Here is a 23,338-nt window from a genome sequence, read left to right on the forward strand (position 1 = left end):
TTTTAAAAGAAGAAGAAAAAAATGCAAAAATATCAACGTAATAGACTTAGGGCTTGCCAGATTTTTTTTTAACCCTCTTCATTACCCCATTCCAGCAGGAGACACAAGGCCAGGCAGGCTGCATTGGTCAGGCTCCCAGCCAGCTGCTCTGCAATGGCTCCTCTGCTCCGAGATGCCACCACGTGTTTCTGCATCCCCCAAAGTCCTCCTGAAGTCACATCCTCCAGCTCTGGAGACTCCTTCCCTGGGGGTGTTCAAGGAAAGGTTGGACGTGGTGCTTAGGGACATGGTTTAGTGGGTGACATTGGTGGTGGGGGAATGGTTGGACCAGATGATCTTGGAGGGCTCTTCCAACCTTAATGATTGTAGGATCCTATGACACTGCGTCCCCCTTGGAGCCCAGAGGTTGTCCTACCTCCACTGAGACCCCCTGGCTGTTCCTCTGATGTGTTATTTGAACTGTGCAGCACAAGAACATTCTCTCTTGACAGATGCAAACAGAACCCACAGCTTTTTTTTTCAAGCTTGTTTCTAACAAAATCAGAAGAACCAAAAACAAAACATTACCTCATTACCTCATCTCGTACAAACCCAGTGTTAACAGTTCCATAAAATGTTTTCCAACAGCTGCGCAGAAATTTCATCTACATGTTAATAAATACATTAAATAATAATCACTCAGAATGACACGAGTCTGCAAACCCCGCTCTGCAATTCTGTGGTTACCCAAAATGTAGCCACATTAACTACAATGCATTCAATCTTCTTTTTCTGACATGTTTGACTTAAATGTGAAGGATGTATAGGAGACATAGAAATCTCATTATCCCTGCGTTAAATGAATATGGATGCAAGCTCTCACAAAAATAATACTTACAGGCATGCTTTGGGCAAACGTTTGCTTGGCATGTACAGATCTTCAATTATTTGAGTCTTAAGCTGTCCCAGCAGACATCAATTCATTCTTGAAGCTTTGCATTTTCCCTAGCTCTCCCTTTCCAGGGTCCAGCATCGAGCCCCAGCCACCACCAGTAGGTTCTGTTGTTTAATGACCCCCAAAGTAGACATCTGTTACAGAATTAGAAAGTTTACTTTTGCTTAAAATCTCTCTTTTTTGGGGGGGGAGGGAACCTTCAACATGCAAGTTTTCGAGCCATCCCTGGGATGTCCTTACCATAGGGAAGACTCAAATGGACAACCATGACCTGGGCTGCAATACACCCCTTGCACAAATACACAATCCCTTCCACTCTCTTCCCTAATGCAAAACCCCAATCTTTAAACCTTCCCTGTGGCTATCACCAATGCACATGTACTAGCCCATTTCTTGATGCTGGCAATAAACAGAGCTGCTCGCGAATGCTGGGAACAGGACAAACCCTGATATTTGTCTTTACAGACCTCCTTTGCTAAGGAAAATCCCAGAACAAACTCTAAATAAAGAAAGCGAGGGTTTCGCCCTGTGTTGTGACCCCACATATCTCGCATAGAACCAATTTATAAAAGTCAACCAAGAAAAATGGTGCTAATCCATTTACAGCAAAGGACACAAAAGGTCTCAAAAGGGTCAGAGGAAAGCATGCTTTTATTGACCAATTTCCACCAGCCCTACCTAAATATTCCCACCATCCATGTAATAATTTGGTGTGCCAACGATATCTACATTAGAAAACAGAAAATGTATCTGAGCATTTTTCTGCAATGAACTGGAAACCTAAACATATTTTAAAATGTTCTTGCATTTTGTTCCTACAGCAGCTCTCCAAAATGGGTTCAAAAAGCTATTACAGTATTCAAGTTTCTCTGCTCTTTCTATTTTCATTTTCCTTTCATAAGAGCATAGTACACAAAAATAAACCAGGAAGAAAGGTGGAGGCTTCATGCGATCATAAATTGATAGAAAAGCTAAGAGAGAGCAGATATGGACAGTTATCTGATCGAAGAGAATGGATCACAAATGGGAAAAATACTTTAAACTGTGACATGTCTGCTACTTTTACCATAATAAAGGTGCTTAAAATGGACTACTCCTAAACGTAAATGCTTTATTATACAATTAAATGAAAAATAATTTGGGGGCATGAACTAATGCTCATAATAAATGATCTTTGTGTTTAATTATTGCAAGGATATGGCTCCAGCAAACAGTTGTGGATTGAATTGTTGTCTAACGTGGTCAGCAAGGTGGAAGAAGACGTTGGACAGCTAATGGCACATTATGGAGCAGATGTTCCCACTAAAAGCCAACCAGCAGAAGGCTGTCAGTTCCCAAATACCGTCCTTCTCCACTCCTACCTGTCTCAGGAAATGTCCCTGTATTCCTCCCTACTGTCTCTTCACCTGTGGGTGGGAATATCCAGAAGCAAAGAGGTAAGGGTAAAATAGTTCCATATAGCTCTGCCACTATTTTTTTTCTGCATTAGACTTCCTCTACAATAACCAGCTCCATGGGGCCATCAGAATATCAACAAAAAGAAAATCATCTCCTTTTTCCCAGCAACTCAAAGTCAGCATCTCGTCTCAGATGAGAAAAAAAAAGAACAAAAAAACCCAAACCCAAACAACCTCTCTCCCCCATATAAACAAAAAAATAACAGACAAGTGGATTCTGACCCAAGCCTGTATGACAAACAGAGCTGTCAAGCTGCTCTGTAAATACCTGCTCCTTGCCTCTGCTGATATGAACTTTTCGACTGGCTGTTTCCTGAGTTTCCTTCCATTTCTCCAGAGTTCAGCATAAAAATACAAGGTTATCTCGCAGCGTGGACCCAGAGCTGAGTTTTAGTAGCCTCTTAAAAGAGATGAACACACAAAATAAATCAATGATTTCTGGACTTTTATGATTTCCTATGCATGGAAAAGGCCCCACCGGCCAACCAAGCCATCCTCATCTTAAAATCATAGAAGGGTTTGGGTTGGAAGGGACCTCAGAGTCCATCTAATTCCACCCCCTTGCCATAGGCAGGGACACCTCTAAGGGCAAAGCAAAACAACAAGTGCATAGGGAATAAATGCAGAAGGAAAACTCCAAAGTCTGCCAAGGAGTGTGTTTTTCACCACCACAGTAAGCTCATGGGGAGATGCTCCCCTGTCATTATTTCATTACATCAATTTCAACACTTGCTCATCTAGTGGAAGAAAAACATTTAAAATAATTTTCCTCATCAGAGGGAAAACAACCTCTCTCAATACATAAATATGGATTGGTGCAAAATGACACGGGGTGGAAACGCACTTTAAAAGAAAAAAGCCAAGCTGATACCCACACAGAAATGCCGTAAGAGGGAGTTTGGGGTTTTATATATTATAAAATATATAGATATGTGTATGTATGTGTATAGGCACCAAACCTGCCAGAGTTCAAGAAGTATATGGACAATGCTCTCCGACGTGGTTTAATGGTAGTGGTCCTGTGTGGAGCCAGGAGGTGGACTCGATGATCCTTGGGGGTCCTTTCCAACTCAGGATATTCTATGATTCTATGATTCCATGAGTATTTCAAACCATTTTTGAGGGCTGTGTGCTGCTGCAGGTCTGGCATCATTGTGTGAGCCATGCCCAAAGCTTTTCCCTTCTGATTTAAGTATAAAGGAGTAAGAGCACTAACTTAGAGAGCTGCAGATTATCAAGGAATTTGTGCTTTCTTGGCTCCATTAGGGCAATTTCGTTCTTTTTTTCTTTTTAATGCTGATGAAAACATGTCAGGCTGGGACCAACATTCAAAAAAACAGAATTGAAGGTGCTGATAAATGCCTTCCTCTCTTTAAGGCTGGATTGTTTAATGCTTGAGAGCTCTTATTCCCATTATATCAAAAATTGAGTTTATTTGTGAAGCTCACATCTTTCCAGACACCCAAATGGATCTGCTTGAGCATATCAGCTCCCATGTTAAACTCTTTGCATTAGCTCACTGTCAAATCAACATTTTGATTTGAAAAGTGTTTCACTCCTGTTCCAAACTTTAGCTGGCTCTTCCTTGTATCTCCAGTGCTACGGCTGCGGTGAATTATTAATGTAAAAAATTAGCAGGAGGACTTATTCCCCCTCACTTGATACCTGACTTGATGGAGAGCAGCGTTTCTGGCTGCTTCTCAGCCCAGCTGTGAAATGCAATGCCGAATGCAATTAAGAGATGCTCAGGCCGCATTACCGCTTGGAGGCTATGATACAGAAACTTCAGTATGCATTTACGGACACGCAGGCAATTCATTTCAATTAAATGAGATTTTGTTGGCTTGACAAACCATGCAAGTGTTGCCAAATTACTTTTAAGAACCTAAAAGACTAAAGTAAGCCCCGATACCCTCCAGCTACTTGTTGGTTTTCACTCAACAGTGAGTAGATCCTGCTTGCTTGAGTCCATTTGTCATGGATATTTCTCCCTCATCTACCAGCACGTTCTTGCTTTCAGAGCATCAGATGCTTAATCTTAACCTCTTCTCACTTTTCCTTTCTGTTTTTTTTTTTTTTTTTTTTTTTTGGATAGTTGGGAAGACAGTCTCTGCTTTGTGGCATGGCGCTTGCTGTGAGCCCCATTCCACTTCCAGTGGTTATGGAGATGATTCCTAGGAAGGGCTAAAAATCTTCATCACAGACCAGAAGCATTTGGTGCTGCTTTGAGCAGGGACACTTCAGAAATGTAATGTGCTCCACTGATTTGAAGAGGCAATAATTAGGAAGCCATGGGCACATTCACAGCTCTGCTGGTCACTGAATGTTTTTGGGTTAATCAAATATACCTTCCTCCTCACCCGTCTTCCCCTCTAGACTCTTTCCCATCTTTGTAGACCTCCTTTGGACGCTCTCTAATAGTTTTATGTCCTTCTTATATTGGGGCACCCAAAACTGCACACAGTGCTCGAAGTGAGGCTGCACCAGCACAAATTTAGGACTCTTTCAGGCACCCTTCCGACACCCATGCCCCTGTTAGGTTATAAATCTTCCTACCTGCAAAAATAAGAAAATTCAACCACTCATCCTCCCCTACTGAAAGAAATATTATTTTTGTTTGTTTTGCCACTTTTCCTTGAGCTCTGGCTGAGCATTACAGCCGAAGTTTGGATGATGTTCTGGCTGCTCCTATGCAAACTGCTGCTGGTTGTGATTATTTCACATTTTGCCTTTACAAGCCAGAAAACAAGCACAACTTGTAAACAAATTCATTAGGAAGAACTAAGAATCAACTCAAAATCCCCAAATCCCAAGCAATATTGAAAGGAATGAATACGAACGTAAAAACATAATTTCTAACCCAGCAGAAATCCAAGGTGCAAAATAAATGGTGAGCGTTGGCTGCTCCCTTTAACCTGGGAATGAGAAAAAGGACTTTAGATAAAGAGGCAGGCAAGGGCCAAAGAAATAGCTTTCAGATACCACTTTGTTTTGATTAGATCTATGATTAGATCACCTCTGCTAATCTGGGAGTGGGGCCTTCAAAACATTTCTTACGTCCCTACAAGCCTGCAGTTGCAGCTGTTACACCATGGCATCATTTCACTATGTCACCCGTGGGGACCCATCACCATGCCATGATGGTCTGCAGACTGTGCTCCGTTGTACAAGCAGCAACGACAGTGGCACAGTCAAAGGGTCTCTAGGGGGAGTTCTTCAAGCACTCCAGGAAGACCCAAGACACAAATAGTTTTATTTTCAGGTCTGTGATTGACTAGCACGTGGGTGTGAGCACTAATGCCCTAGCTCGTGTGCATTTTTGCAGCTAAACCTCCAGGCAAACAGGTCAACCTTCACTACTTGGAAGTTTCTAACTATAAGAAAGGTGATTAATAATATTTTCTAATATGTGGTCACCTCCAAAATGTGCCAGATGACTGTCCAAGCACTGCAAGTTAAGTCTTCCTTTTGACAAAAGGTTTGTTTTTCCCAGCTGTCTTTCAACTGGAAGAAATACAGACAAATGTTGTCAGTCATCATTCATTCCAGAGAAACTACTGCAGTGATTTGGGAACAAATTGAGTAGAAAGCAGGTACATCTGTGCAATAAAGCAAGGAAAACTGAAGTGACATTTTTAGTTGAGGGTGAGTAGGTTTCCTCTGTCATGGGTGGAAATATCACAGTGGCTGGACACAGGATGGGGAGCTGCTGCAGAAATTTGGAATTGTGTTGTTTCCACCAAGGTGCAACGAAAAACAACATAGCAGGAATTAAATATGAAATGACATATTAATACCAAAAAGGGGTGTTCAACCTGTCACCAACCTGCCCCTAAAGCACTTTCTGACGTAACTTTTCAAGGAGAAAATAGACAGTTAAGCAGAGAAATCTCAGTGCCTTTTTGCTAGAAGCCTTTTTCAACAATCAGAGCTCCTTTGGTGGCCTGAAATGTTTGGTTTGCTTCATTTTCAAGCATGTTATTGAGGCTGATGCTATTCATGCAAACGGGAGTCGGATGCAGCAGAATGACTGTATCTTTTCTTGTCCTTTAATGTTTAAAATGACTGACTTCAGACATTATTTAGAGTTAATGGGATAGATCTCATCTCACTTGTGCTGGAAGAAATACAGTGTAACTCCATTGACTTCAAGGTCAGCTGAGATCAGAATCTGGGATACCATCTTCACACATTGAATGCTCTTCAATTTTCTCTCATCTTTACCTTTTCCAGCAGCTATAATCAGCACCTAATTAATTAAAATAGAACACAGCCTGTGGCAGGGCTCTCCCATAGAGTTATACCATTTTACTCTATTTTCACTCCGTGTATCAGTTTACCTTAGAGAGAAACAAAGTCCCCAAATGCTTTAATTAGAAGAGCCAGGCCTAATAGTTGAAATTCCCCAGTGAGCCCTGGATCGGGCCCACAATGACCATGACAGGGGCTGCAGAAGGTGGCACCACCCAGCAGCTTTACGGAGCAGCCCGGTGGGTAATGCAAGGGAAGAGCTTTTACCCTCCGTAAGGTGAAGTTCATGCAGGTAAAAATCACAGCACAAAAGCAGATCATTTGCAAAAAAAAAAAAAAAAGTCACCATTCTGCTTTGTGTGTGTGTGCGCAAACCTATTATTATTTTTTTTGGAAAAGAAAGGGTCTATTTACAGGCTAGTTCTGGGAGGGGAAACTTTTAATTTACTGTCTTCCCTCAGTTCTTTCAGATGTAAGTTAGAGTGCTATTAACCTTTAAACTGCTAGCAAGGTTTATATGCTCTCACAAAAACCTTTCCCTCTGCCAGCAGAGGGAAGGAGGGGAAACCCACTGTGTGAGAAGGAATGCTCTGATCACAGCATCTGTGCATCTGTTTTTCGTTTTTTAGCTCTCCTGTCGACAAGTCCCTTCCTTCAAAATCACAGCTACTTCTCTGCAGTCCTCCCACTGAATGGGGCTTGTCAGGGAGGGGTGGCCCCTGAAGAAAAAAAAATAGCTTTCTACCTTTCCTTTTAACAATAGATTAATCTTTCTTTTGTTCTCTATGAGAACTAGGTGTCATATTTCAAAATGCACTTTTAAAACAGGTATAATTAAAGCTCTGCAAAAGGAAGGAGGCAAAGAAATTAGCAGCAAAAGTAGTAATAAAGGCATTTTAGAGCCTGCGTGAGCTGGAAGGTACTTCATCCCTCCCCCTCACAGCACGGCTACAATTACACTCCACGGTGAAAAAAAAAAAAAAAAAGTAATTATAAAAATGAACTTTTCTTCAAAAAATGAGCATGTTGTAAAAGGATTACTCCTTTGAACATCCAAGCACTTCAAAAGGAGGATGAATTAGTGCTGACAACTCAATAAAGTAGCCATCAATTATTTAAAATGCAATGGCTCTTCTCATACAGCACTTCTGATTAGGAAAACATTTAAAAAATTAGAAATTAGAGTTATTCTTCCTAAATGAAATGGGCTTAGGCTTCAAATGCAAGGAAAAAAAAAGTGACTTTCAATGAGCCCAGCAAGAATGCAGGAAAGTTTATTTTTCTTAAAGTTGTCTATAAAGTACGTTGTGTCAGATTGGATTTGGGATTCACAAAGCAAGTCAGGCAAAGGGAAGAGGAAAAAATATGTATTGTTGTGATGAAGAGGCACAACCCTGAACTGATAAGTGCATGGACAGTCAAAAAAAAACCCACCCCAAATTAGGAGCGCCAGGTTTCAAAAAGCAAGCAATTAAACTTTGCTAGTGAAAAGACGGTTAAGAAAGAGAATCTCAGTGGGCTGTTGGCCACAGAGAGATACACGTCTCCTCTAAGTGCAGTTCATCACACTTTGCCTTTGTAGGTACTCACAAGTGGATACTAAGAGCCTTCTGGACACTGCAGATATGGTCATCCATCACAGAAACAACCCTCGAGAAGTCAAAACACTGATTTAAAATTGAAGAAACACCTAGGAAAAAAAAGGTAGCTGGAGGGAAGGAAGGAAAGCTGGGTGAAGTGGAGCTTTTGTGATTGCAGTATCTAAGCTTTCACACTTACTTTTTGGAAGCACTCCTGGGTGAACAAGGGCAGCTCTGCCTCTGCATCGCTGGGACATGCCCTCCTGCCATGGGCACTATACGCTTAACGAGGTTACAAATGAGAAATGTGCAGCTTAAGGTTTAAACAAACAGAAATGCGGCCAAGCCAAATGGCTTCTCCTCTGGACATAAAGATAACAGGGGCTGTTTCTGACACCAGCTATGTGGGCTCAGCCATGTGAGGCAAAATGAGGATTTATGTGCGCAATACTACTGGTGAAGGAGCCTGTCTGGGCTGTTCTGCTAATTAAAATAATCAATCAAGGCCTGTGACCGTAGCTGGAGAAGGTACATTTGTTTTAGTCCCAACTTATGGAAAAATTGACTGCAAGAGGAAAACAAATAAAAAATAAAATAAAACAGAGAGAAATCGTAGTGGTTTTATCAGTCCAGCAATTACTTGGTGAACTGCCACTGAAAAACAGCCACATGGTCCAGGGTGAGGATGAACACTGTCAATGCTACAGCAGCAAAGTTCCCTTAAAAGGGTTAATCCTGCAAGATGTGGATGCTTCTCTGTGTACCACTGGCAGCAGCAGGAGCTGATGTGCTCAGCATCTCAGAGGCATTCCCGGTACCATACTGGCACATCCCATACACTTGAATTACCGCACACTCCCATTGACTTCTGGCCAGACAGAAATAGTTGCATGCATGATGAGTGTAGGATTTTAAACTAAAATCCTATCAAAAAGAACTAGAAAGAGGGAAGAAAACAATGCACATAGTTTCTCCCATTACCCTAAAAAAAATACGTTAATTCAGGAGCAAAAGAAATAGGAAACCCTTCCAGGTCAATAGCGACTGTGTCAATGGAGACAGGATTAATCCAGAAGCTGTACAGGGAACCACAATGACACAGACAGTGAGATGTCCATCTTCGAGGCCAAGAAGACAGTGATAGCTTTTTTTTTTTTAACTCTCTTTTACATTTCAGCCATCTCCAGTGTGCAAGAATTGGAGTATGTTTCCCTTTCCACTTTGGCTAGAGTCCTGCTTATCAGACTAATGACCAGAAAAAACAGACACAGAAAATTCACAGAGGCAAAGACAACCTCTCCTTGCTCTCACTCCAGCTCCCAGAGTAACCTTGAGGGCTTAATGCCCCTTCTGCTCCCTGCGAGCAGCTGATCCCCACAGCTTCGTGTTGGCCATGCGGCAATCCATCTCTCCCTTCGCTTCCTGCTGCTTCCCATATAGACCAAAAACTGAGGATGCCTTTGATAGCCAGTAAAGTCAAATATGTCTCAAAAAAGGCAGCTCTTGGAAGATCAGATTGACAGAGTGCTAATGTGGTTCCATCCCTGTCAGCAGATTTGTCAGAAACCATTACTTCTCTCCTGCTTGTCCACCAAAAAGTCCTGCAGCCGAAAGATCAAAAGAGACAGCAGCTGATCCACACCTTCCAACCTGCCCTGAAAACACGAGGTTTGACCCCATTCCAGCTGGCTTTCTCACCACCAGCAGCTGAGGAGGTTGTGCTTTTCCAACCTGATGCTGCTAGTTCCCAAGGATGTTCAGAGCAAGACATCATTGTTTTCAAATTCAGAGCTTACGGTTGGAAATGCAGCTTTCCTGGCCCGGGCAGTCTTCTAAAATAATTGAGCAGACATAACCCTGAGCAAGTGGAGTTAATGACATGAATTCACCATGAAGTATTGGACCCTAGGAATGATGTTAGTTGATGTAGTACAAACACAAAGATTTAGTGAGAAAGCCATGCTAGAAAAGCAGTCTTTGAATAGCAAGTTCTACCAATTAAATTCTTGAAAAAAACATTTAAGATTTACTGATGAAAAGCACAATGTAATTGCTCAGGGATACAAGACTGGGTGATCTCTTTTTATTAACTGGTCTATTTTTCCCATGACATCTTTTGATTAGATTCATAACCCCTCCATAGACACTTTCATCTCTAGTACTGCCAAGATCACTGTAGCTAGATTGACCCTAGTAGCACAAAACAGGTAGGTATACTTTAATAACACCGGAATAATTTAAACCAGAGATCAGATATACCAAGATACAACCACAGGCAGAAGTGGATGTAATATGGACGCTGGATTACTGGATCTGCCTCACATTTTATGTAGCTCTGACACATAGAGCCATAAATCATCACAAGTTGGAAGGGACCCACCAGGATCACCAAGTCCAACTCCTGGCTCCACACAGGACCACCTGAAAGCCAAACCCTGTGTCTGAGAGCACTGTGTAAATGCTTCTTGAACTCTGCCAGGCTCAGTGCTGTGACCACTGCCCTGGGCAGCCTGTCCCAGTGCCCGACCACCTCTGGGTGCAGAACCTTTCCCTAACCCCCAGCCTGACCCTCCCCTGTCCCAGCTCCATGCCGTTCCCTCGGGTCCTGTCGCCGTCCCCAGAGAGCAGAGCTCAGCGCCTGCCCCTCCGCTCCGCTTGGGAGGGAGCTGCAGGCCGCCATGGGGCCTACCCTCAGCCTGCTCTGTTCTGGGCTGAACAAACCAAGGGCCCTCAGCCGCTACTCACACATCTTCCCCTCTAGACCCTTCCCCATCTTCATAGCCCTCCTTTGGACACTCTCTAATAGTTTTATGTCCTTCTTATATTGTGGCACCCAAAACCACACACAGTGCTTGAGGTGAGGCCACCCCAGCACGGAGCAGAGCGGGGCAATCCCTCCCCTTGCCCAGGCCATGCTGTGCCTGAGGCACCCCAGGGTGCAGTTGCCTCCCTGGCTGCCAGGGCACTCTGTTGACTCATGTCCAACTTGGTCCTGATCAGAACCACCAGATCCCTTTCCATGGGGCCACTCTCCAGCCTCTCGTCCCACACTCTATACATATATACAGGGCTGCACTGTCCCAGATGCACTATTTGGCATATTCTTTTGGTAAACTTCATATTGTTGGCGATTTCCCAGTCCTAGAGTTTGCCAAGATCTCTACAAGGTTTCTGTTTCTTCAACAGCTCCTCCTAATTTAGTTTCATCTGTAAACTCAGTACACATTTGAGTCCTTTAAACATTAAAACATTAAAGAGAACTGTCCATACAGTGGAGTCCTGCAGAACCCCAGTAGTGACTGGCTGCAAACCTGATGTAACCCCATTTACTACAACCCTTTGAGCCTGACCCATTTACCAATTGCTCACTCATTGTATTATGTATTTGTCTACAATATGTTTTACATGGATGCAAGAGCTGAACTGTGTGCAGCAGGCTTCGCATTTCCACAAAGCAAAAATACTATGTGATTTAAGTGAAGATTCTTGGTCTGCTTGTATATCGTACACGTGACATAATAAAGGACAGAAGTCAAAAAATGTGGCTCAGGAGACTCAGGTTAGACCTAGGAAAAAACCTTCCAGCAGGAGAGTAGTGCAGAACCATTTCCCAGAGAATCTCCATCCCTGTAAGCTTTCAAGACTTACTGAGAGTCGTGCTTCCTGGGCAAGCAGCTCACATGGTCCTGCTTGAACAGAGGGGTTGGACCAGATGACCTCCAGGCATCCCATCCAACCAAAAACATTCTGTGATTCTGAGAAAAAGCCTTGACTGATCTGACCTGGTGTTGGCCGGAGTTTAGTTTTGTGCTGGAGGTTCAGACAGATGAGATCAACCTCCAGAGGTCACTTTTCAACCAACATTGCTATGATCCTATGATACTGCGTATGTACATATTCAAAAATGGTTATTAAATATCTAGAAATACTGGTAATGATATCTATCATATAATAGATACTTGGTGAGGTGAACAGAAAAGTAGGTGGTTTCAGGTAGCACCATGATCACATTTTGCACCCAACTCCCACTGCTTGCAATCAGGACTTGGGCTTTTACATTTCTCTGTGGTGCTAATTTCTAATAGAGCACATTCCAGGTAGATCAGCCGTGATTTTACTTGCTCTCGAAAAGTTTGTTTAAATGGGGAATCCATTCTCACATGTTCTAGATAAAAATCACATGGTCAAGAGCAGCTTGGTGTTGAGTCTCAGGTCATGAGAGACATGGAATATTAACCTGGATTTACAAAGAGGGGTTATATGGATTCTGGCCAACTCCAATGCAGCGTTGTACCTACCAGTGGAAGAGACACCCAGAGGCTGCAGGGATTAATAACAGGCCACAGAGACCTCACATGTGCAACTGCTTCCTTTGGGTCCAACCTGAGTCACATCTTTAGCATGGTTTGTGCAAACTGACTTTGTTTTTCCACTCCTGGAGAGGAAGAAAACAATTCTGCCTGCAAGGAATTCTGCTTCAATAGGAGTATGTGCAACTTAAAGCCATCTCCTACCTAGGCTTTACTGAATGTGCATGTTAAACTTGATTTTTAAAATAAATCGAAGCACTGCCATAATGGTTTGCCTAAAGCTAGCAATTGCTTTTATGTAACTTACAGTTCCACGATCAGCCTCAGTGGAGAACTTACACATCTGCAGATGACTTACATGGGAGCCTTGTAAAAGCTTCCACAAAAGGCAGTAACTACTCTAAACGTTTCCCCTAGAGGAAGAATTATCTAAAGAAATATTTAAAGGAACAGGGAGACTCAGACTCCCACGAAGAGAGAATTTTGTCTCTCATTTCCAAATGAAAAAGAGGATTCAGGACTCCAGGGTTCAGCTGGAAATCCTGCCACTGACTCGGTCAGTCTTAACCTCCTGACATTTTGGCTGTACAAACAAAACAAACACACCACACAAGAGATGACAACACCTGCAAAGCACTTCATACTGTTTTAGACACTGTGTCACCATAAAATAGTTGACATGCAAGGACCAGAACCACAGGTGATGCCTCTGAAGCTACACTTGTCCCTGAATGGGAAAAATCCAATTGATCAGCCAAGCCTGGTCCTTAATGGATTTTGATCGCTGGAAGCCAGCCTGAAAAGACAACTAATTTGTTTACACTAATAAATAATAACATCTACTTGCTATCAAAGCATGCACCCATCACTACTGGTGAGCCATTTAAATGCCACTCACTGTGACCATTCTTCTTCTTAATACCCAGTAATTTGACGGGAAGAAAACACGCCAAAGCCACCAGTGACATCTCCTTGGAAAGTCACAGGCGAGTGACTTCGTGCGCAGGCTAAGCAGTGCGGGCGATGGGGTAATTAGCTCCAGCAAGTCATTATCCTGCAAACAGCTGCACGCTCTGACTTCTGAAGGAGGTTTTTTTGCTGGGTTTTCAGCCGCTGGAGCACTGCCAGAAAGCTATCATGCCTGTCATCTGCACAATTCTGCGCTAAAAAACAACGGTCGCACTGATGCTTTGAGGGAAAATCCTGCTCTGCTGGTACAGGGTTTTATGATGGAAGCAACGTGCGCGTTTTGTTGGATGGAGACGGGGCACCACATGTCCAAGGCCACTGTTAGTAGCGCCCACCTAGCTGGGAAGATTTATCACTTTGACACGAACCGTATGAGAACAGGCTAGAGGAAGCTGTCGAGCTGCTTGTAGCCTAATTTGGTATTGATTTAAACAATTACAGCATAAAGTTTAATGTGGAATAATTCTGAAACAAATTAGTTTCATGGTGATTCAGTCCCTCTTAAAAGGAGACGGATTTACAATATTTTACATTTAAAGCTGGAAGAATGGAAAATAAAACAATCCTCCTCTTTAACTGTAATATTTACAATGGGTAGCTGAATTTTTTTGGGGGGGCATAATCTTTAAAGAACTGGATTTGTCTGTGAGGATATGATGGCAGAGGATGCTAGAAAACCTCTCATCTCTAAGCTAATTCAGTTCAAACATGTGCTGATAGTTATCAAAAAGCAGCTATTATCAGCCTGTGCAGTGGGAACTGATAAATCCTTGAGTCGTGTTCAAATCACAGCTCCAGCTCCTGTTGCAGAAGCTTCTGAAAGATCTTCAGGATAGAAAGGAGTGGGATGGCTGAACCATGAACCCCTCCACGAACAACACGAGGCAGGAAAAAGTATCACAGCACTGGGAGAGAGGTGCAAGGATCATTCACGCTACACACTATATTTTCATTGTACCCATGATGCGATGAGGGCAAAGATTTCAGGCTCTAGCACTGTCAATGTAGAAATAGCCCTTTTTCTTTTAATGTAAAATCAATAAAATTATTTTAGGGAGCTATTTAGATGACTTGGTTCAAAGAGGCAGCAATTTTTCTTCTCTTTCACAAAATTACCCTTCTGTAATGTCGGGAACAGGCAGACCTTCTGACCATGTACATTTTGACCAAGAATAATTCCAGTTCAAAATTATTTCCATCCATCATGAGAAATAAATTATAGGGGCTGGACGAGAAAATTCCAACCCATTCTGTCTCTTCAACCCCAAATGAACTTTAAGAAAATGTATTGATATAACACATTGTCATTGGCTACCAACGAAGCTACAATCCACAGAAATACATTACTGCATTAAGAATCCAAAACAAATTTGTAAGGTTAACAGCCCTCATGGTCCTGTTCCAAAGCTTACATGCTAATATTACTGTAAAATATTTTCAGCTCTCAATAAGGTCAGACGCCTGCGCAGGCTGAGTTCAGGCTCTCACCCGCTTTGATTCTCAGAAGACAAAACAAAAGAAAGGCAAACAATACACAGTACAACACAATACACCTAATTATTTCTATTATCCCCAAATTAACTTTAAGCAACATCCACAATGGAGCCTTGAAAACATGAATAAGTAGAGTTTTGCTTTTTATTGTAACTCACAGTTTCAATCTTCAGATAGTTTTCTTGTTGTGGAAGCCAGAAGTGCCCTAAAATCTTTTTTTTTTTCCTACCCTGTTCTGAAAATCAAGGTTTGGAAGACTTCTACAAGTGTCGCAGATTTGTTCTATTTCTCTTCTCCTAGGCACTTGCAATGGTGAGGAATTACTAGCACTGCAGATAACTGCAAAACAAGGGTGTATTTTGTCATTTCTTCCCCACTCTGCCGTGTTCCTGCTATCCCAGCCCAGCCAACGCATTTGAGTTCTTGATCTATAAAACTCCTTCTGTTCTCATTAAAGTTGTTTTCAATACTCAGCTGTTGTTTCATAACCACTCCTGCTGCGATTTTACTATAACATCTTACACCTGATTGGCAATACTTTCGCAGTGCCAAGGGAAAAAAAAAAGACAAATGTCATCAAATCCATCTTGAGCTTATAAGAGGGCTCAACACGAGACACCCAGCCATAAACTGCTCTCGTTGCAATGCCCTGTTGTAAACTTACATTGTGCATGCTCAGTGAACAGCGAGGCTGAAACAATTTTTATGTTGTTTTTATATTTACAATGGGCTTTATTCATCCACCTCTCAGTTTTGATAGCAGAGTTTGAGAACGCTGTTAAAGGTGTATCTTGGGAAGTAACTAGCCCAGGGATGCTGTGCCTGCTCCAAGACATCATTTTAACTTGTGGAGATTTTCTAAACCATGTAGAGAAGATTCTGGCTCCCTTCTAAGGATCCCATTCCCCTCTAAAGACTTCTGAAAACTCTCAGAAGGAATCTAATTTTGCTTTGCCTCTGAAAGAACCATCCCATCCCCAAAGCATCCAGATGGGCACAGCTTTAGCAACCATTAATAAATGCAGAAAACCTAGGGACTTCTCCCAAATAATAACACTAACAACAGTTATTGCTGTTATTAGATATCATTAAAATATGCACATATTTTAAAGATATAAACTAAGGTGGAAAGCAGCCGTACAAATCCTAGGAGATGCACTAAGTTTCCTAAGAACATTGTAAGCATTATTGATCCCTGAGGAGATGATTTTATAGATAAGAGGGAGTTATTTAAAAAGATTAAAAGAGCTTGACCCAAATCACAGCAAGAGTCGGAGCTGACAGTTAATTCATTCCTTTTAGTCCCATGCAACAAGTATAATATAAGAATATTTTTCTGAGGCTTCTGAACTGTCCTGTTACCCATGTAGTTAGGCTGAGAAGTGTGTTTATTGCTATTATCACTGCTCCACATCAGAGCTTTAAAATCTGTTTCATAAGAGACCTCTCATATAAATACTCTTAACTTCAAAGCCAAATCTCTCAAACCTCTCTTATCTGGCTGAGGAAGCAATACAGCTGAATCACTGCACCAGCACCACATAAATCACAAACACACTGCACTTGGGAGGCAGCAAAACCTCATCTCTGCTCCTCCCCGGTAGTTTGCCATGTGTGTTTAGCCCAATCGCACAGCTCTGTGATTTGTGAGCATCCCCAGAACTTCTAAGGGAGACACACATCATCAAAAACCTTGAAAATTAGCTTTTTTGTAGGGCTTTAAGGCTGGTAACGAGTCATCATGATGGCAGCCAGGTGCTTTAATAATGGTACATGTCAGGAAAGATGCAAGGATGCCATTAGTTGCACATTTGGTATATTTATCAAGAGAGACACACTCACCTACACACCTGCGTGTACAGACTGGGAGAGGAAAGACTCTATACACTAGAAGCAACACTGCAAGAGACTGCAGTTAACATTAATAGACAAATTTTGTGTGTTCATGTCAGATACACAACCGGGTCATGGTTAGACAGACAGTAAGAGGCTGCTGGAAGTTCACTCAGCTCCTACCTGCAGGAGAGGCCTCTGCACCCCTAGGATCTTCATGGTATCTGCATTAGCCAGGATCTTCAGGGGATCAGATGCCTTCGTGACTCCTTCGATTTCCTTATTGATCTCAGCCAGGACCTGATTGAGGAAGATGTTCTTGATGTACATGGTGAGGAACTCACGGAGAGGACACTGTTTGGCTGGGCCGAGCTCCATGGCGTGCTCTATCTCCTTGATGAATCTGGAAAACACAAAAGGAAGAACTCAATGTAGCTAAACCACGTAGTTAAATGTGTTCGTGTTGAATTTCCAATTCGTACATCTGAGAGCCAAGCACCGGCAGTGGGGAAGACAAGACAGACTATGACATGAGGTATTAAGCGTAGAAAAGATCTATAAGGTGGCCATCAAAATATCCATAAAATGCCAACAGCTCATGAGACAGACTCGATGGTTGGAGAAGGAGAACCGACAAAATGGAGAACTGGTGAGAATCCACACCTTACCCGAGTCCTGTTTAGCTGTTCAAAAATCACTGACTTTGCCCTACTTGAGACATACTGGCGAGACCTCTTCTTTTAAAATAAAACCCCAAAATAACCAGGATGTCAGAAATCACTTTGAAAAGGCAAACTTCCTTCTGGTGTTGGTCACTCATTTCCCACACTTGAGTTCCCCATCTCTAAAATGAACGTAAGTATATTCTAGTTCAAAGTCTAGAGATACCATGAAAAAAAAAAAGCAATGGAATGTATATTATGCCACTATCATACTGCATTATGTATGTCTGTATAATGCTATATTTTTATTATGCGTTATTGTTCCATTCTAGGATTCCATTCCTGCGTGTGCAGAGCAGCATACCAATTCCGGGAATATTTTAGCACAAAATGTTTGCTATCTCCTCCTGCAAAATATCTTTATCTCAGTATGCCATCTGTTTACCAGATAGGAGTTTCTTCTAGAAACTACCCCATTATTTCTTTCATTTACGTTTGAGGCAACAAAATAAGTCTCAAATTTATATATATTTATATAATTCAATTTTTAATGTATTTAAATAATTATGGATTAGTATCACGGGTCCTAACAGACTGAGATATTCTATCTAAAAGAGAGAAACATGGATGGTATTTGTATTTCCTTCGTCATCACTGCATGCACGTGCCTTGCTCTCTGTTATATTTTAATTCCTCTTCTGGATGGGCTGGGATCGTTTTCACCTTTGATTTACAGATTAGTAGCAGAAGCAAGTGTTTGAACCTGGACCTCCCGATGTACTTGGCATCACCCTCTGCACCCTGAAAGCCACCTCTTCTTCACTACAGAAGATTTTTTTCTCTCAATTGACACATTTCTAACAGTTTCAGAGTGGCTAGCATTTACTAGGGATGACCTAGCTAAGTCATTAACTTAGGGATGACTTTTGGGGAATAATCATATCCCCCAAAACTTCAACGAATTCTGCTTCATTGCCCGTACATTTTCTGTCTCCATGTTCAGCATTGCAGAGGCAGCTTCCCTTCGAAGGACTGACTCCAGAGCTCCTGTCAATCGTAGCAGCACGGTTTCTTTCAAATCTAAACAATTTGCTCCCTAAAGCCTCTGCGGTGTTGACTCCATCAGTCCAGAGCGATGCATTTTGGCGACGCAGATATTGCTTCTGCAAAGGGACCCTTCGCATTAAGTCTGAAAACCGCCTTGCCAAGGAGAGATGCTGCATGGAGAGAAGTGCAGAGGACGGCAGTTTTACTCCCCGGCTTTCACAGATCGATAATGTGAATAGGCTTTATCAAACGGGGAAGCTGTGGAGTCATTTGGGAAGGGAGCAGTGCGACCACTCCTGAGCTTATCTCTGAAATAATAGGACTAATGTCACCAGCCCTGAGTGACAACCACTGATGTTCTTAAGGGAGTGCTGTCAAGGTTGATGGAGCCACATTAAACTGACTTACTGCATTTTTTCCATGTCAGCCAACAAATTTGTAATATTCTCCAATTTCTCTGTAACCTTATTTACACAGTGCTTTTGATGCACAGAACTCATAAAAAAAAGTGAATTAACTCTTATAATACCTGCACCACGTAGCCAAATACCAATGTATCTCTTTCAGATGGGAAAGGAGAGACAAAGCAACCTGCATTTGAAATAAGCAACTTTCAATAAAGTGAAGGGAACAGCTCACAGTTCTATAATCTCTAAAAATGCTTAAAAATGGCTAAGCCAACACATATGCAAAGCAACTTTTAGAGGGAGAACGGCCACATACAAAGTTCCAGCAAACTAGAAGAGCTCGAATGTGCTGACCTACGGTAAACTCCTTATCCCGTAATAGCTTGATGGTGTTTCTAAGTGTTTCCCACAGCAGACTGAATTGCTTGCGCAAGGCCATAGGAAAGGTCCGTGCTACCAAAGGTGTAATTAAGAACTTTGGGCTCCCAGTACCTGGCATTAATCACCAGCTCAGATCTCTCCTAAAGACCCACGCTTCAATCTCCAGCAAACTTTATCTTCATTAGAAAATTGAATTCTTGGTGGTTGAAGTGTTCTAACAGGCTTTAATTTCTCGCCATAAACAAGACAACAGTGGTTCACTTAATACTGGTAAGGATTAAAAAATATGTCCTTATTTTACTTGATACAAACCACAAAGTAATCACAGATTAGAAGAAAGCTACTAGATGGCAATGACTCTGCAAGAGGGGATTTTATGAGTGCTCAGCAACACTTGTGATAAAGAACAAATGGTCAAGAGCTTAGGAAAGCAGATTTAAACTTGATAGCAGGAAAAAGTTATTAAGAATGAAACTGTGCATGGCACGGAGGACTAGAGGATATGGATGAGAGACCTTAAGTTTGAATGTTCAAGGATAGCTCGATTAAATGATAATGGTAATGAAAAACAGACACTTTCTGAGGTCTTCATTTAATCAAAAGATCGCCAAAGAAGAAAATGGAAGTAGAGAAGAGGTAAAGAAAAACGTATGGATGTCTGAGCATCTCTTGCAGTGGGGAACAGCCCTAAAAGTTCAGAGATTTCATACTCCAGTGGTACAACTACATTGCACAGCCTAAAAGAAGGAGGAGGATGGGGGTCCTATCTGCTGTGACATGCTGCAGTTGAAGGACGACCTGTCCTCATCACGTCTTCACCAGCCGGGAGTCCTACCTGCTGGAGGTCCCAGCGAACACAGCACTCGAGGCAGCGACTGCTCAGCTCCAACCTGCATCCTGCCAAGGGGGGAAAACCCCTTTGAGCACACTACCAGGGTGGCTGAGCAAGATATAAATGTAAAACAAAAGATATAAATATCCAAATATAAATGCACAGCAGATTTGCACCAAGAATCCTCCTACCACTTTACACTGCAACAGTGATGCACTGTATGTGTTCTGTATTGGCAGGATTATACAGACTGCCATCAGAAATAGATTATTTATTGGAAAACATTAATTTTACGTATTTCTTAAGAGAGTTGAGGATGCAAAATCGAACACTGACAAGTCTGGGAAAGAAAGGATTGGAGTGACTTGTGTCACCCTATTTTGGCCTGCTGTGCATGATGTTGTGGTATAATTACAAATTACACAGTAGCACACTATTGCTCTCATCAGCAGATCCTTGTCTTGTCTCAGGAACCTGAAGGTCAGTGTTCAGATGGGGAATGTCACTGGGCTCGGACCCTGCAACCCTTTACTGCATGGCTGGAGCAATGTAGCAGCAAATCCCTGTGATGTGAAATGAGAAACTTCTGCCACTGAGTCCCACCAAGCTGTTGGCACTGAGCTTCATTCTTCTTGCCTCTCATTTCTTCAGGAGACTCCTGCTTCTGTGAACTTGGCCATAAGTTCTCTTAATTCTCTTGGCTCGCAAGCCCACTTGTCCATCCTACATTTCTCCTCTCTTCTTGGCACTTAGGTCAGACAACACCTTCCTGCAGGCAGCAAGAGCCCTGCAGGTATGGGAGCCCAAAAATCACGGCGATGGAAGGCACCCTTGGCTCAGGAACCGGCACCTTTGCAAGGTTTTTTTTTTTCCCATCCAGAAGCTTAGCCATCATGAACTAGAAGCTTTCGACAAGGGTGTGAGCACTGTACTTCTCCAAAGCTGCGTAACGAAGCCAAATTTTGGTGTGCTTTCAGAGGAACGGCGAAAGGCCCAACCTTTACACAACAGCTCTTACTGAGAAATGCGAAGATGCAAAATTCCCAGCCTGAAGATTTTCCACAGAAAAGGTCACCAGAATTTGCTAACATGTGCAATGTATTTCTTCTCTTTCTCAGAAAGAATAAGTATTTTAGAGATATTTTTTCTAAAAATAAATCTAGCCCCAGTTGGCAATTAAAGACCAGCCAAATTACAAGAAAGTGAGGTTTTATAAATGGGAAGCATTGGGTGGCATTAAAGACCTAACAGATATTCTCTATTTTCTGCTTCGCAGACACATTCACAGTCACACGCGGTGTTATTTATTTATTTAAAATTCAAATACTTCTGGTTATCTTATCCTAACATAATTTAATCTTTATAAGAAAAAAAATGTTTACCAGTCAGAATCTAAGAAAAATATTCTATAAGTACTTCCCATAAATGCTCCCATTTATTCATACACACTCGCCATGTAACTATTAAGATGTCAGAAAAGCAATTTGATCCATGGCTATCCCAGAGATCAACGTTTATGTCCGTGCGTGAACCAGCATACCTGATAAGGAATCACACTTCGGTCGATGATACACTAAGAGAGAGTAAGTAAAAATAAAAGCAGTGAAAAGTTCTTAGCATTTTCATGAAGTGGAGCATCAAGGGAGGTAGATCTGGACACGCAATGCATGCATGGCTCTTCAAATGGGTTTTGGACATACCTGCACATGCATCAAACCAAATGACCAAAAAAAACCTCACCACGATGGTGAAAGGCTGTGTCACGCAGGACTTTTATCCCCTGCTATTTTCTTTTTACTCTCCAAAGAGTGAAATTTGAGATAAGGCTCCCTGTAAAAGCAGGCCATAAAGAAGGCCTTGGAGGAACAGCTTTATTCACATTTCATTTGCTTTGATTATTCTACCAGAAAAAGAACCATTCGGTTGTAATATAGTAGGGTTTCTGAAACAGTATCAACAACTGCATTTAAAATCATCTCTCAATGGCACACGAAAACTGAAAAAAAGCCTATAAAGGTTAACATACTGTGCGGGTATATTCTCTAAATGCCTGAGAATGAGCCACGTGGCACAGTTGGGATAGAAAATTCCCCTAATGCTGAGCAATTACACTTATTTATCATAACTACCGTAGTTTCCAGACCTACAAAATGCAAAGATGCTTTATCTGAATAAAAATGCAGAGAGAAGTTTGTCACCAGTTTTTGGATAATGGTCACTGTAGATAGTCCTGGTAATTGTTTCGGATCCTAAAAAGGCTTGTTGGGATGTCATGAAGAACACTTTTACATGATGTCTGGCTAGGATAGAGTTCTTGAAGAAAGCAGACGAGTTAAAAAATAGAAATCTGCATCTTATATAGAATTCAGAACCTGCATTTTCAAAATGATGCACGATTTTTAACTTATTTTATCTTCCTATGAAAGCATTTGAGGTGATTTGTGGCTGCAATTAAGCATTCCCCTTAGACAGAAAAGCACTTTCAGTAAAATGAAGTATCTCTTTGTAAATGACAGTCATTTGGATTAAAGAAGAAAAAAAAAAAGGCAAACCATTTCACAAAACTTAATTCATTCTAACTCGCAACTTAATTGCCTATGAGGACTGTCTTACCTGGGCTGAAAGTGCGTAATAAAAAACATAAAGCCTGAAAAAGCTATATGGATTGATTTAGAAACCTACAACTTTCACCTTCCCTAGGCTTTCTTCTGTCTTCTTGTTATCAGATCTCTTCTAAAATACCATTAAAAGAAACTGAAGACATGTCATTGAAAGTGCATAACATCAACTACCCTTTTTTTTAATGATGATAATACTACCTGAAATTCCCTTCTCAAACAAATGAATGACAGCAAAAATAAAGAGTTCCAAAACCTTATTAAGATTTTTTTCTTTCAGACATTCTGCCCAAATTTGCACTCCAGCTTGTTTAATTTTCATATGACACTATAACTGTTCTTTTCTCTCGGTGATTGAAGCTTCAAGTAGCCAGAATGAATGATTTGGTGAGCTTCCACAAAGGAAATATCAGAAAGCCTTTGAAGTAGACACTGGTTGTGGACAGAATGGAAAATCCCAAACTGGTTGTTCAGACTCAAGGCAATTAGGGATAAAATATCCAAGACTTTAGGTTCTTGAAGGTCTGAAAGCACATTCAAACTGAGGACACCTGGAAGACCCT

At 41.7% G+C, this 23,338-nt stretch overlaps 1 protein-coding gene across 5 annotated transcripts in view; it reads right to left on the reverse strand.

Annotated features, from left to right (window-relative positions):
- The window catches only part of EXOC4 (exocyst complex component 4), a 382,143-nt gene that overhangs the window by 85,908 nt on the left and 272,897 nt on the right, over positions 1-23,338 (reverse strand). For all 5 annotated transcript variants that reach the window (XM_040546059.1, XM_040546040.1, XM_040546051.1 and 2 more), the window contains one exon: positions 17,012-17,231. In XM_040546059.1, the coding sequence (XP_040401993.1) occupies positions 17,012-17,231 (220 nt within the window). The remainder of the gene's footprint in view (positions 1-17,011; positions 17,232-23,338) is intronic.

This window comes from Cygnus olor, chromosome 1, assembly GCF_009769625.2.
Source record: "Cygnus olor isolate bCygOlo1 chromosome 1, bCygOlo1.pri.v2, whole genome shotgun sequence".
NCBI lineage: Eukaryota > Metazoa > Chordata > Aves > Anseriformes > Anatidae > Cygnus > Cygnus olor.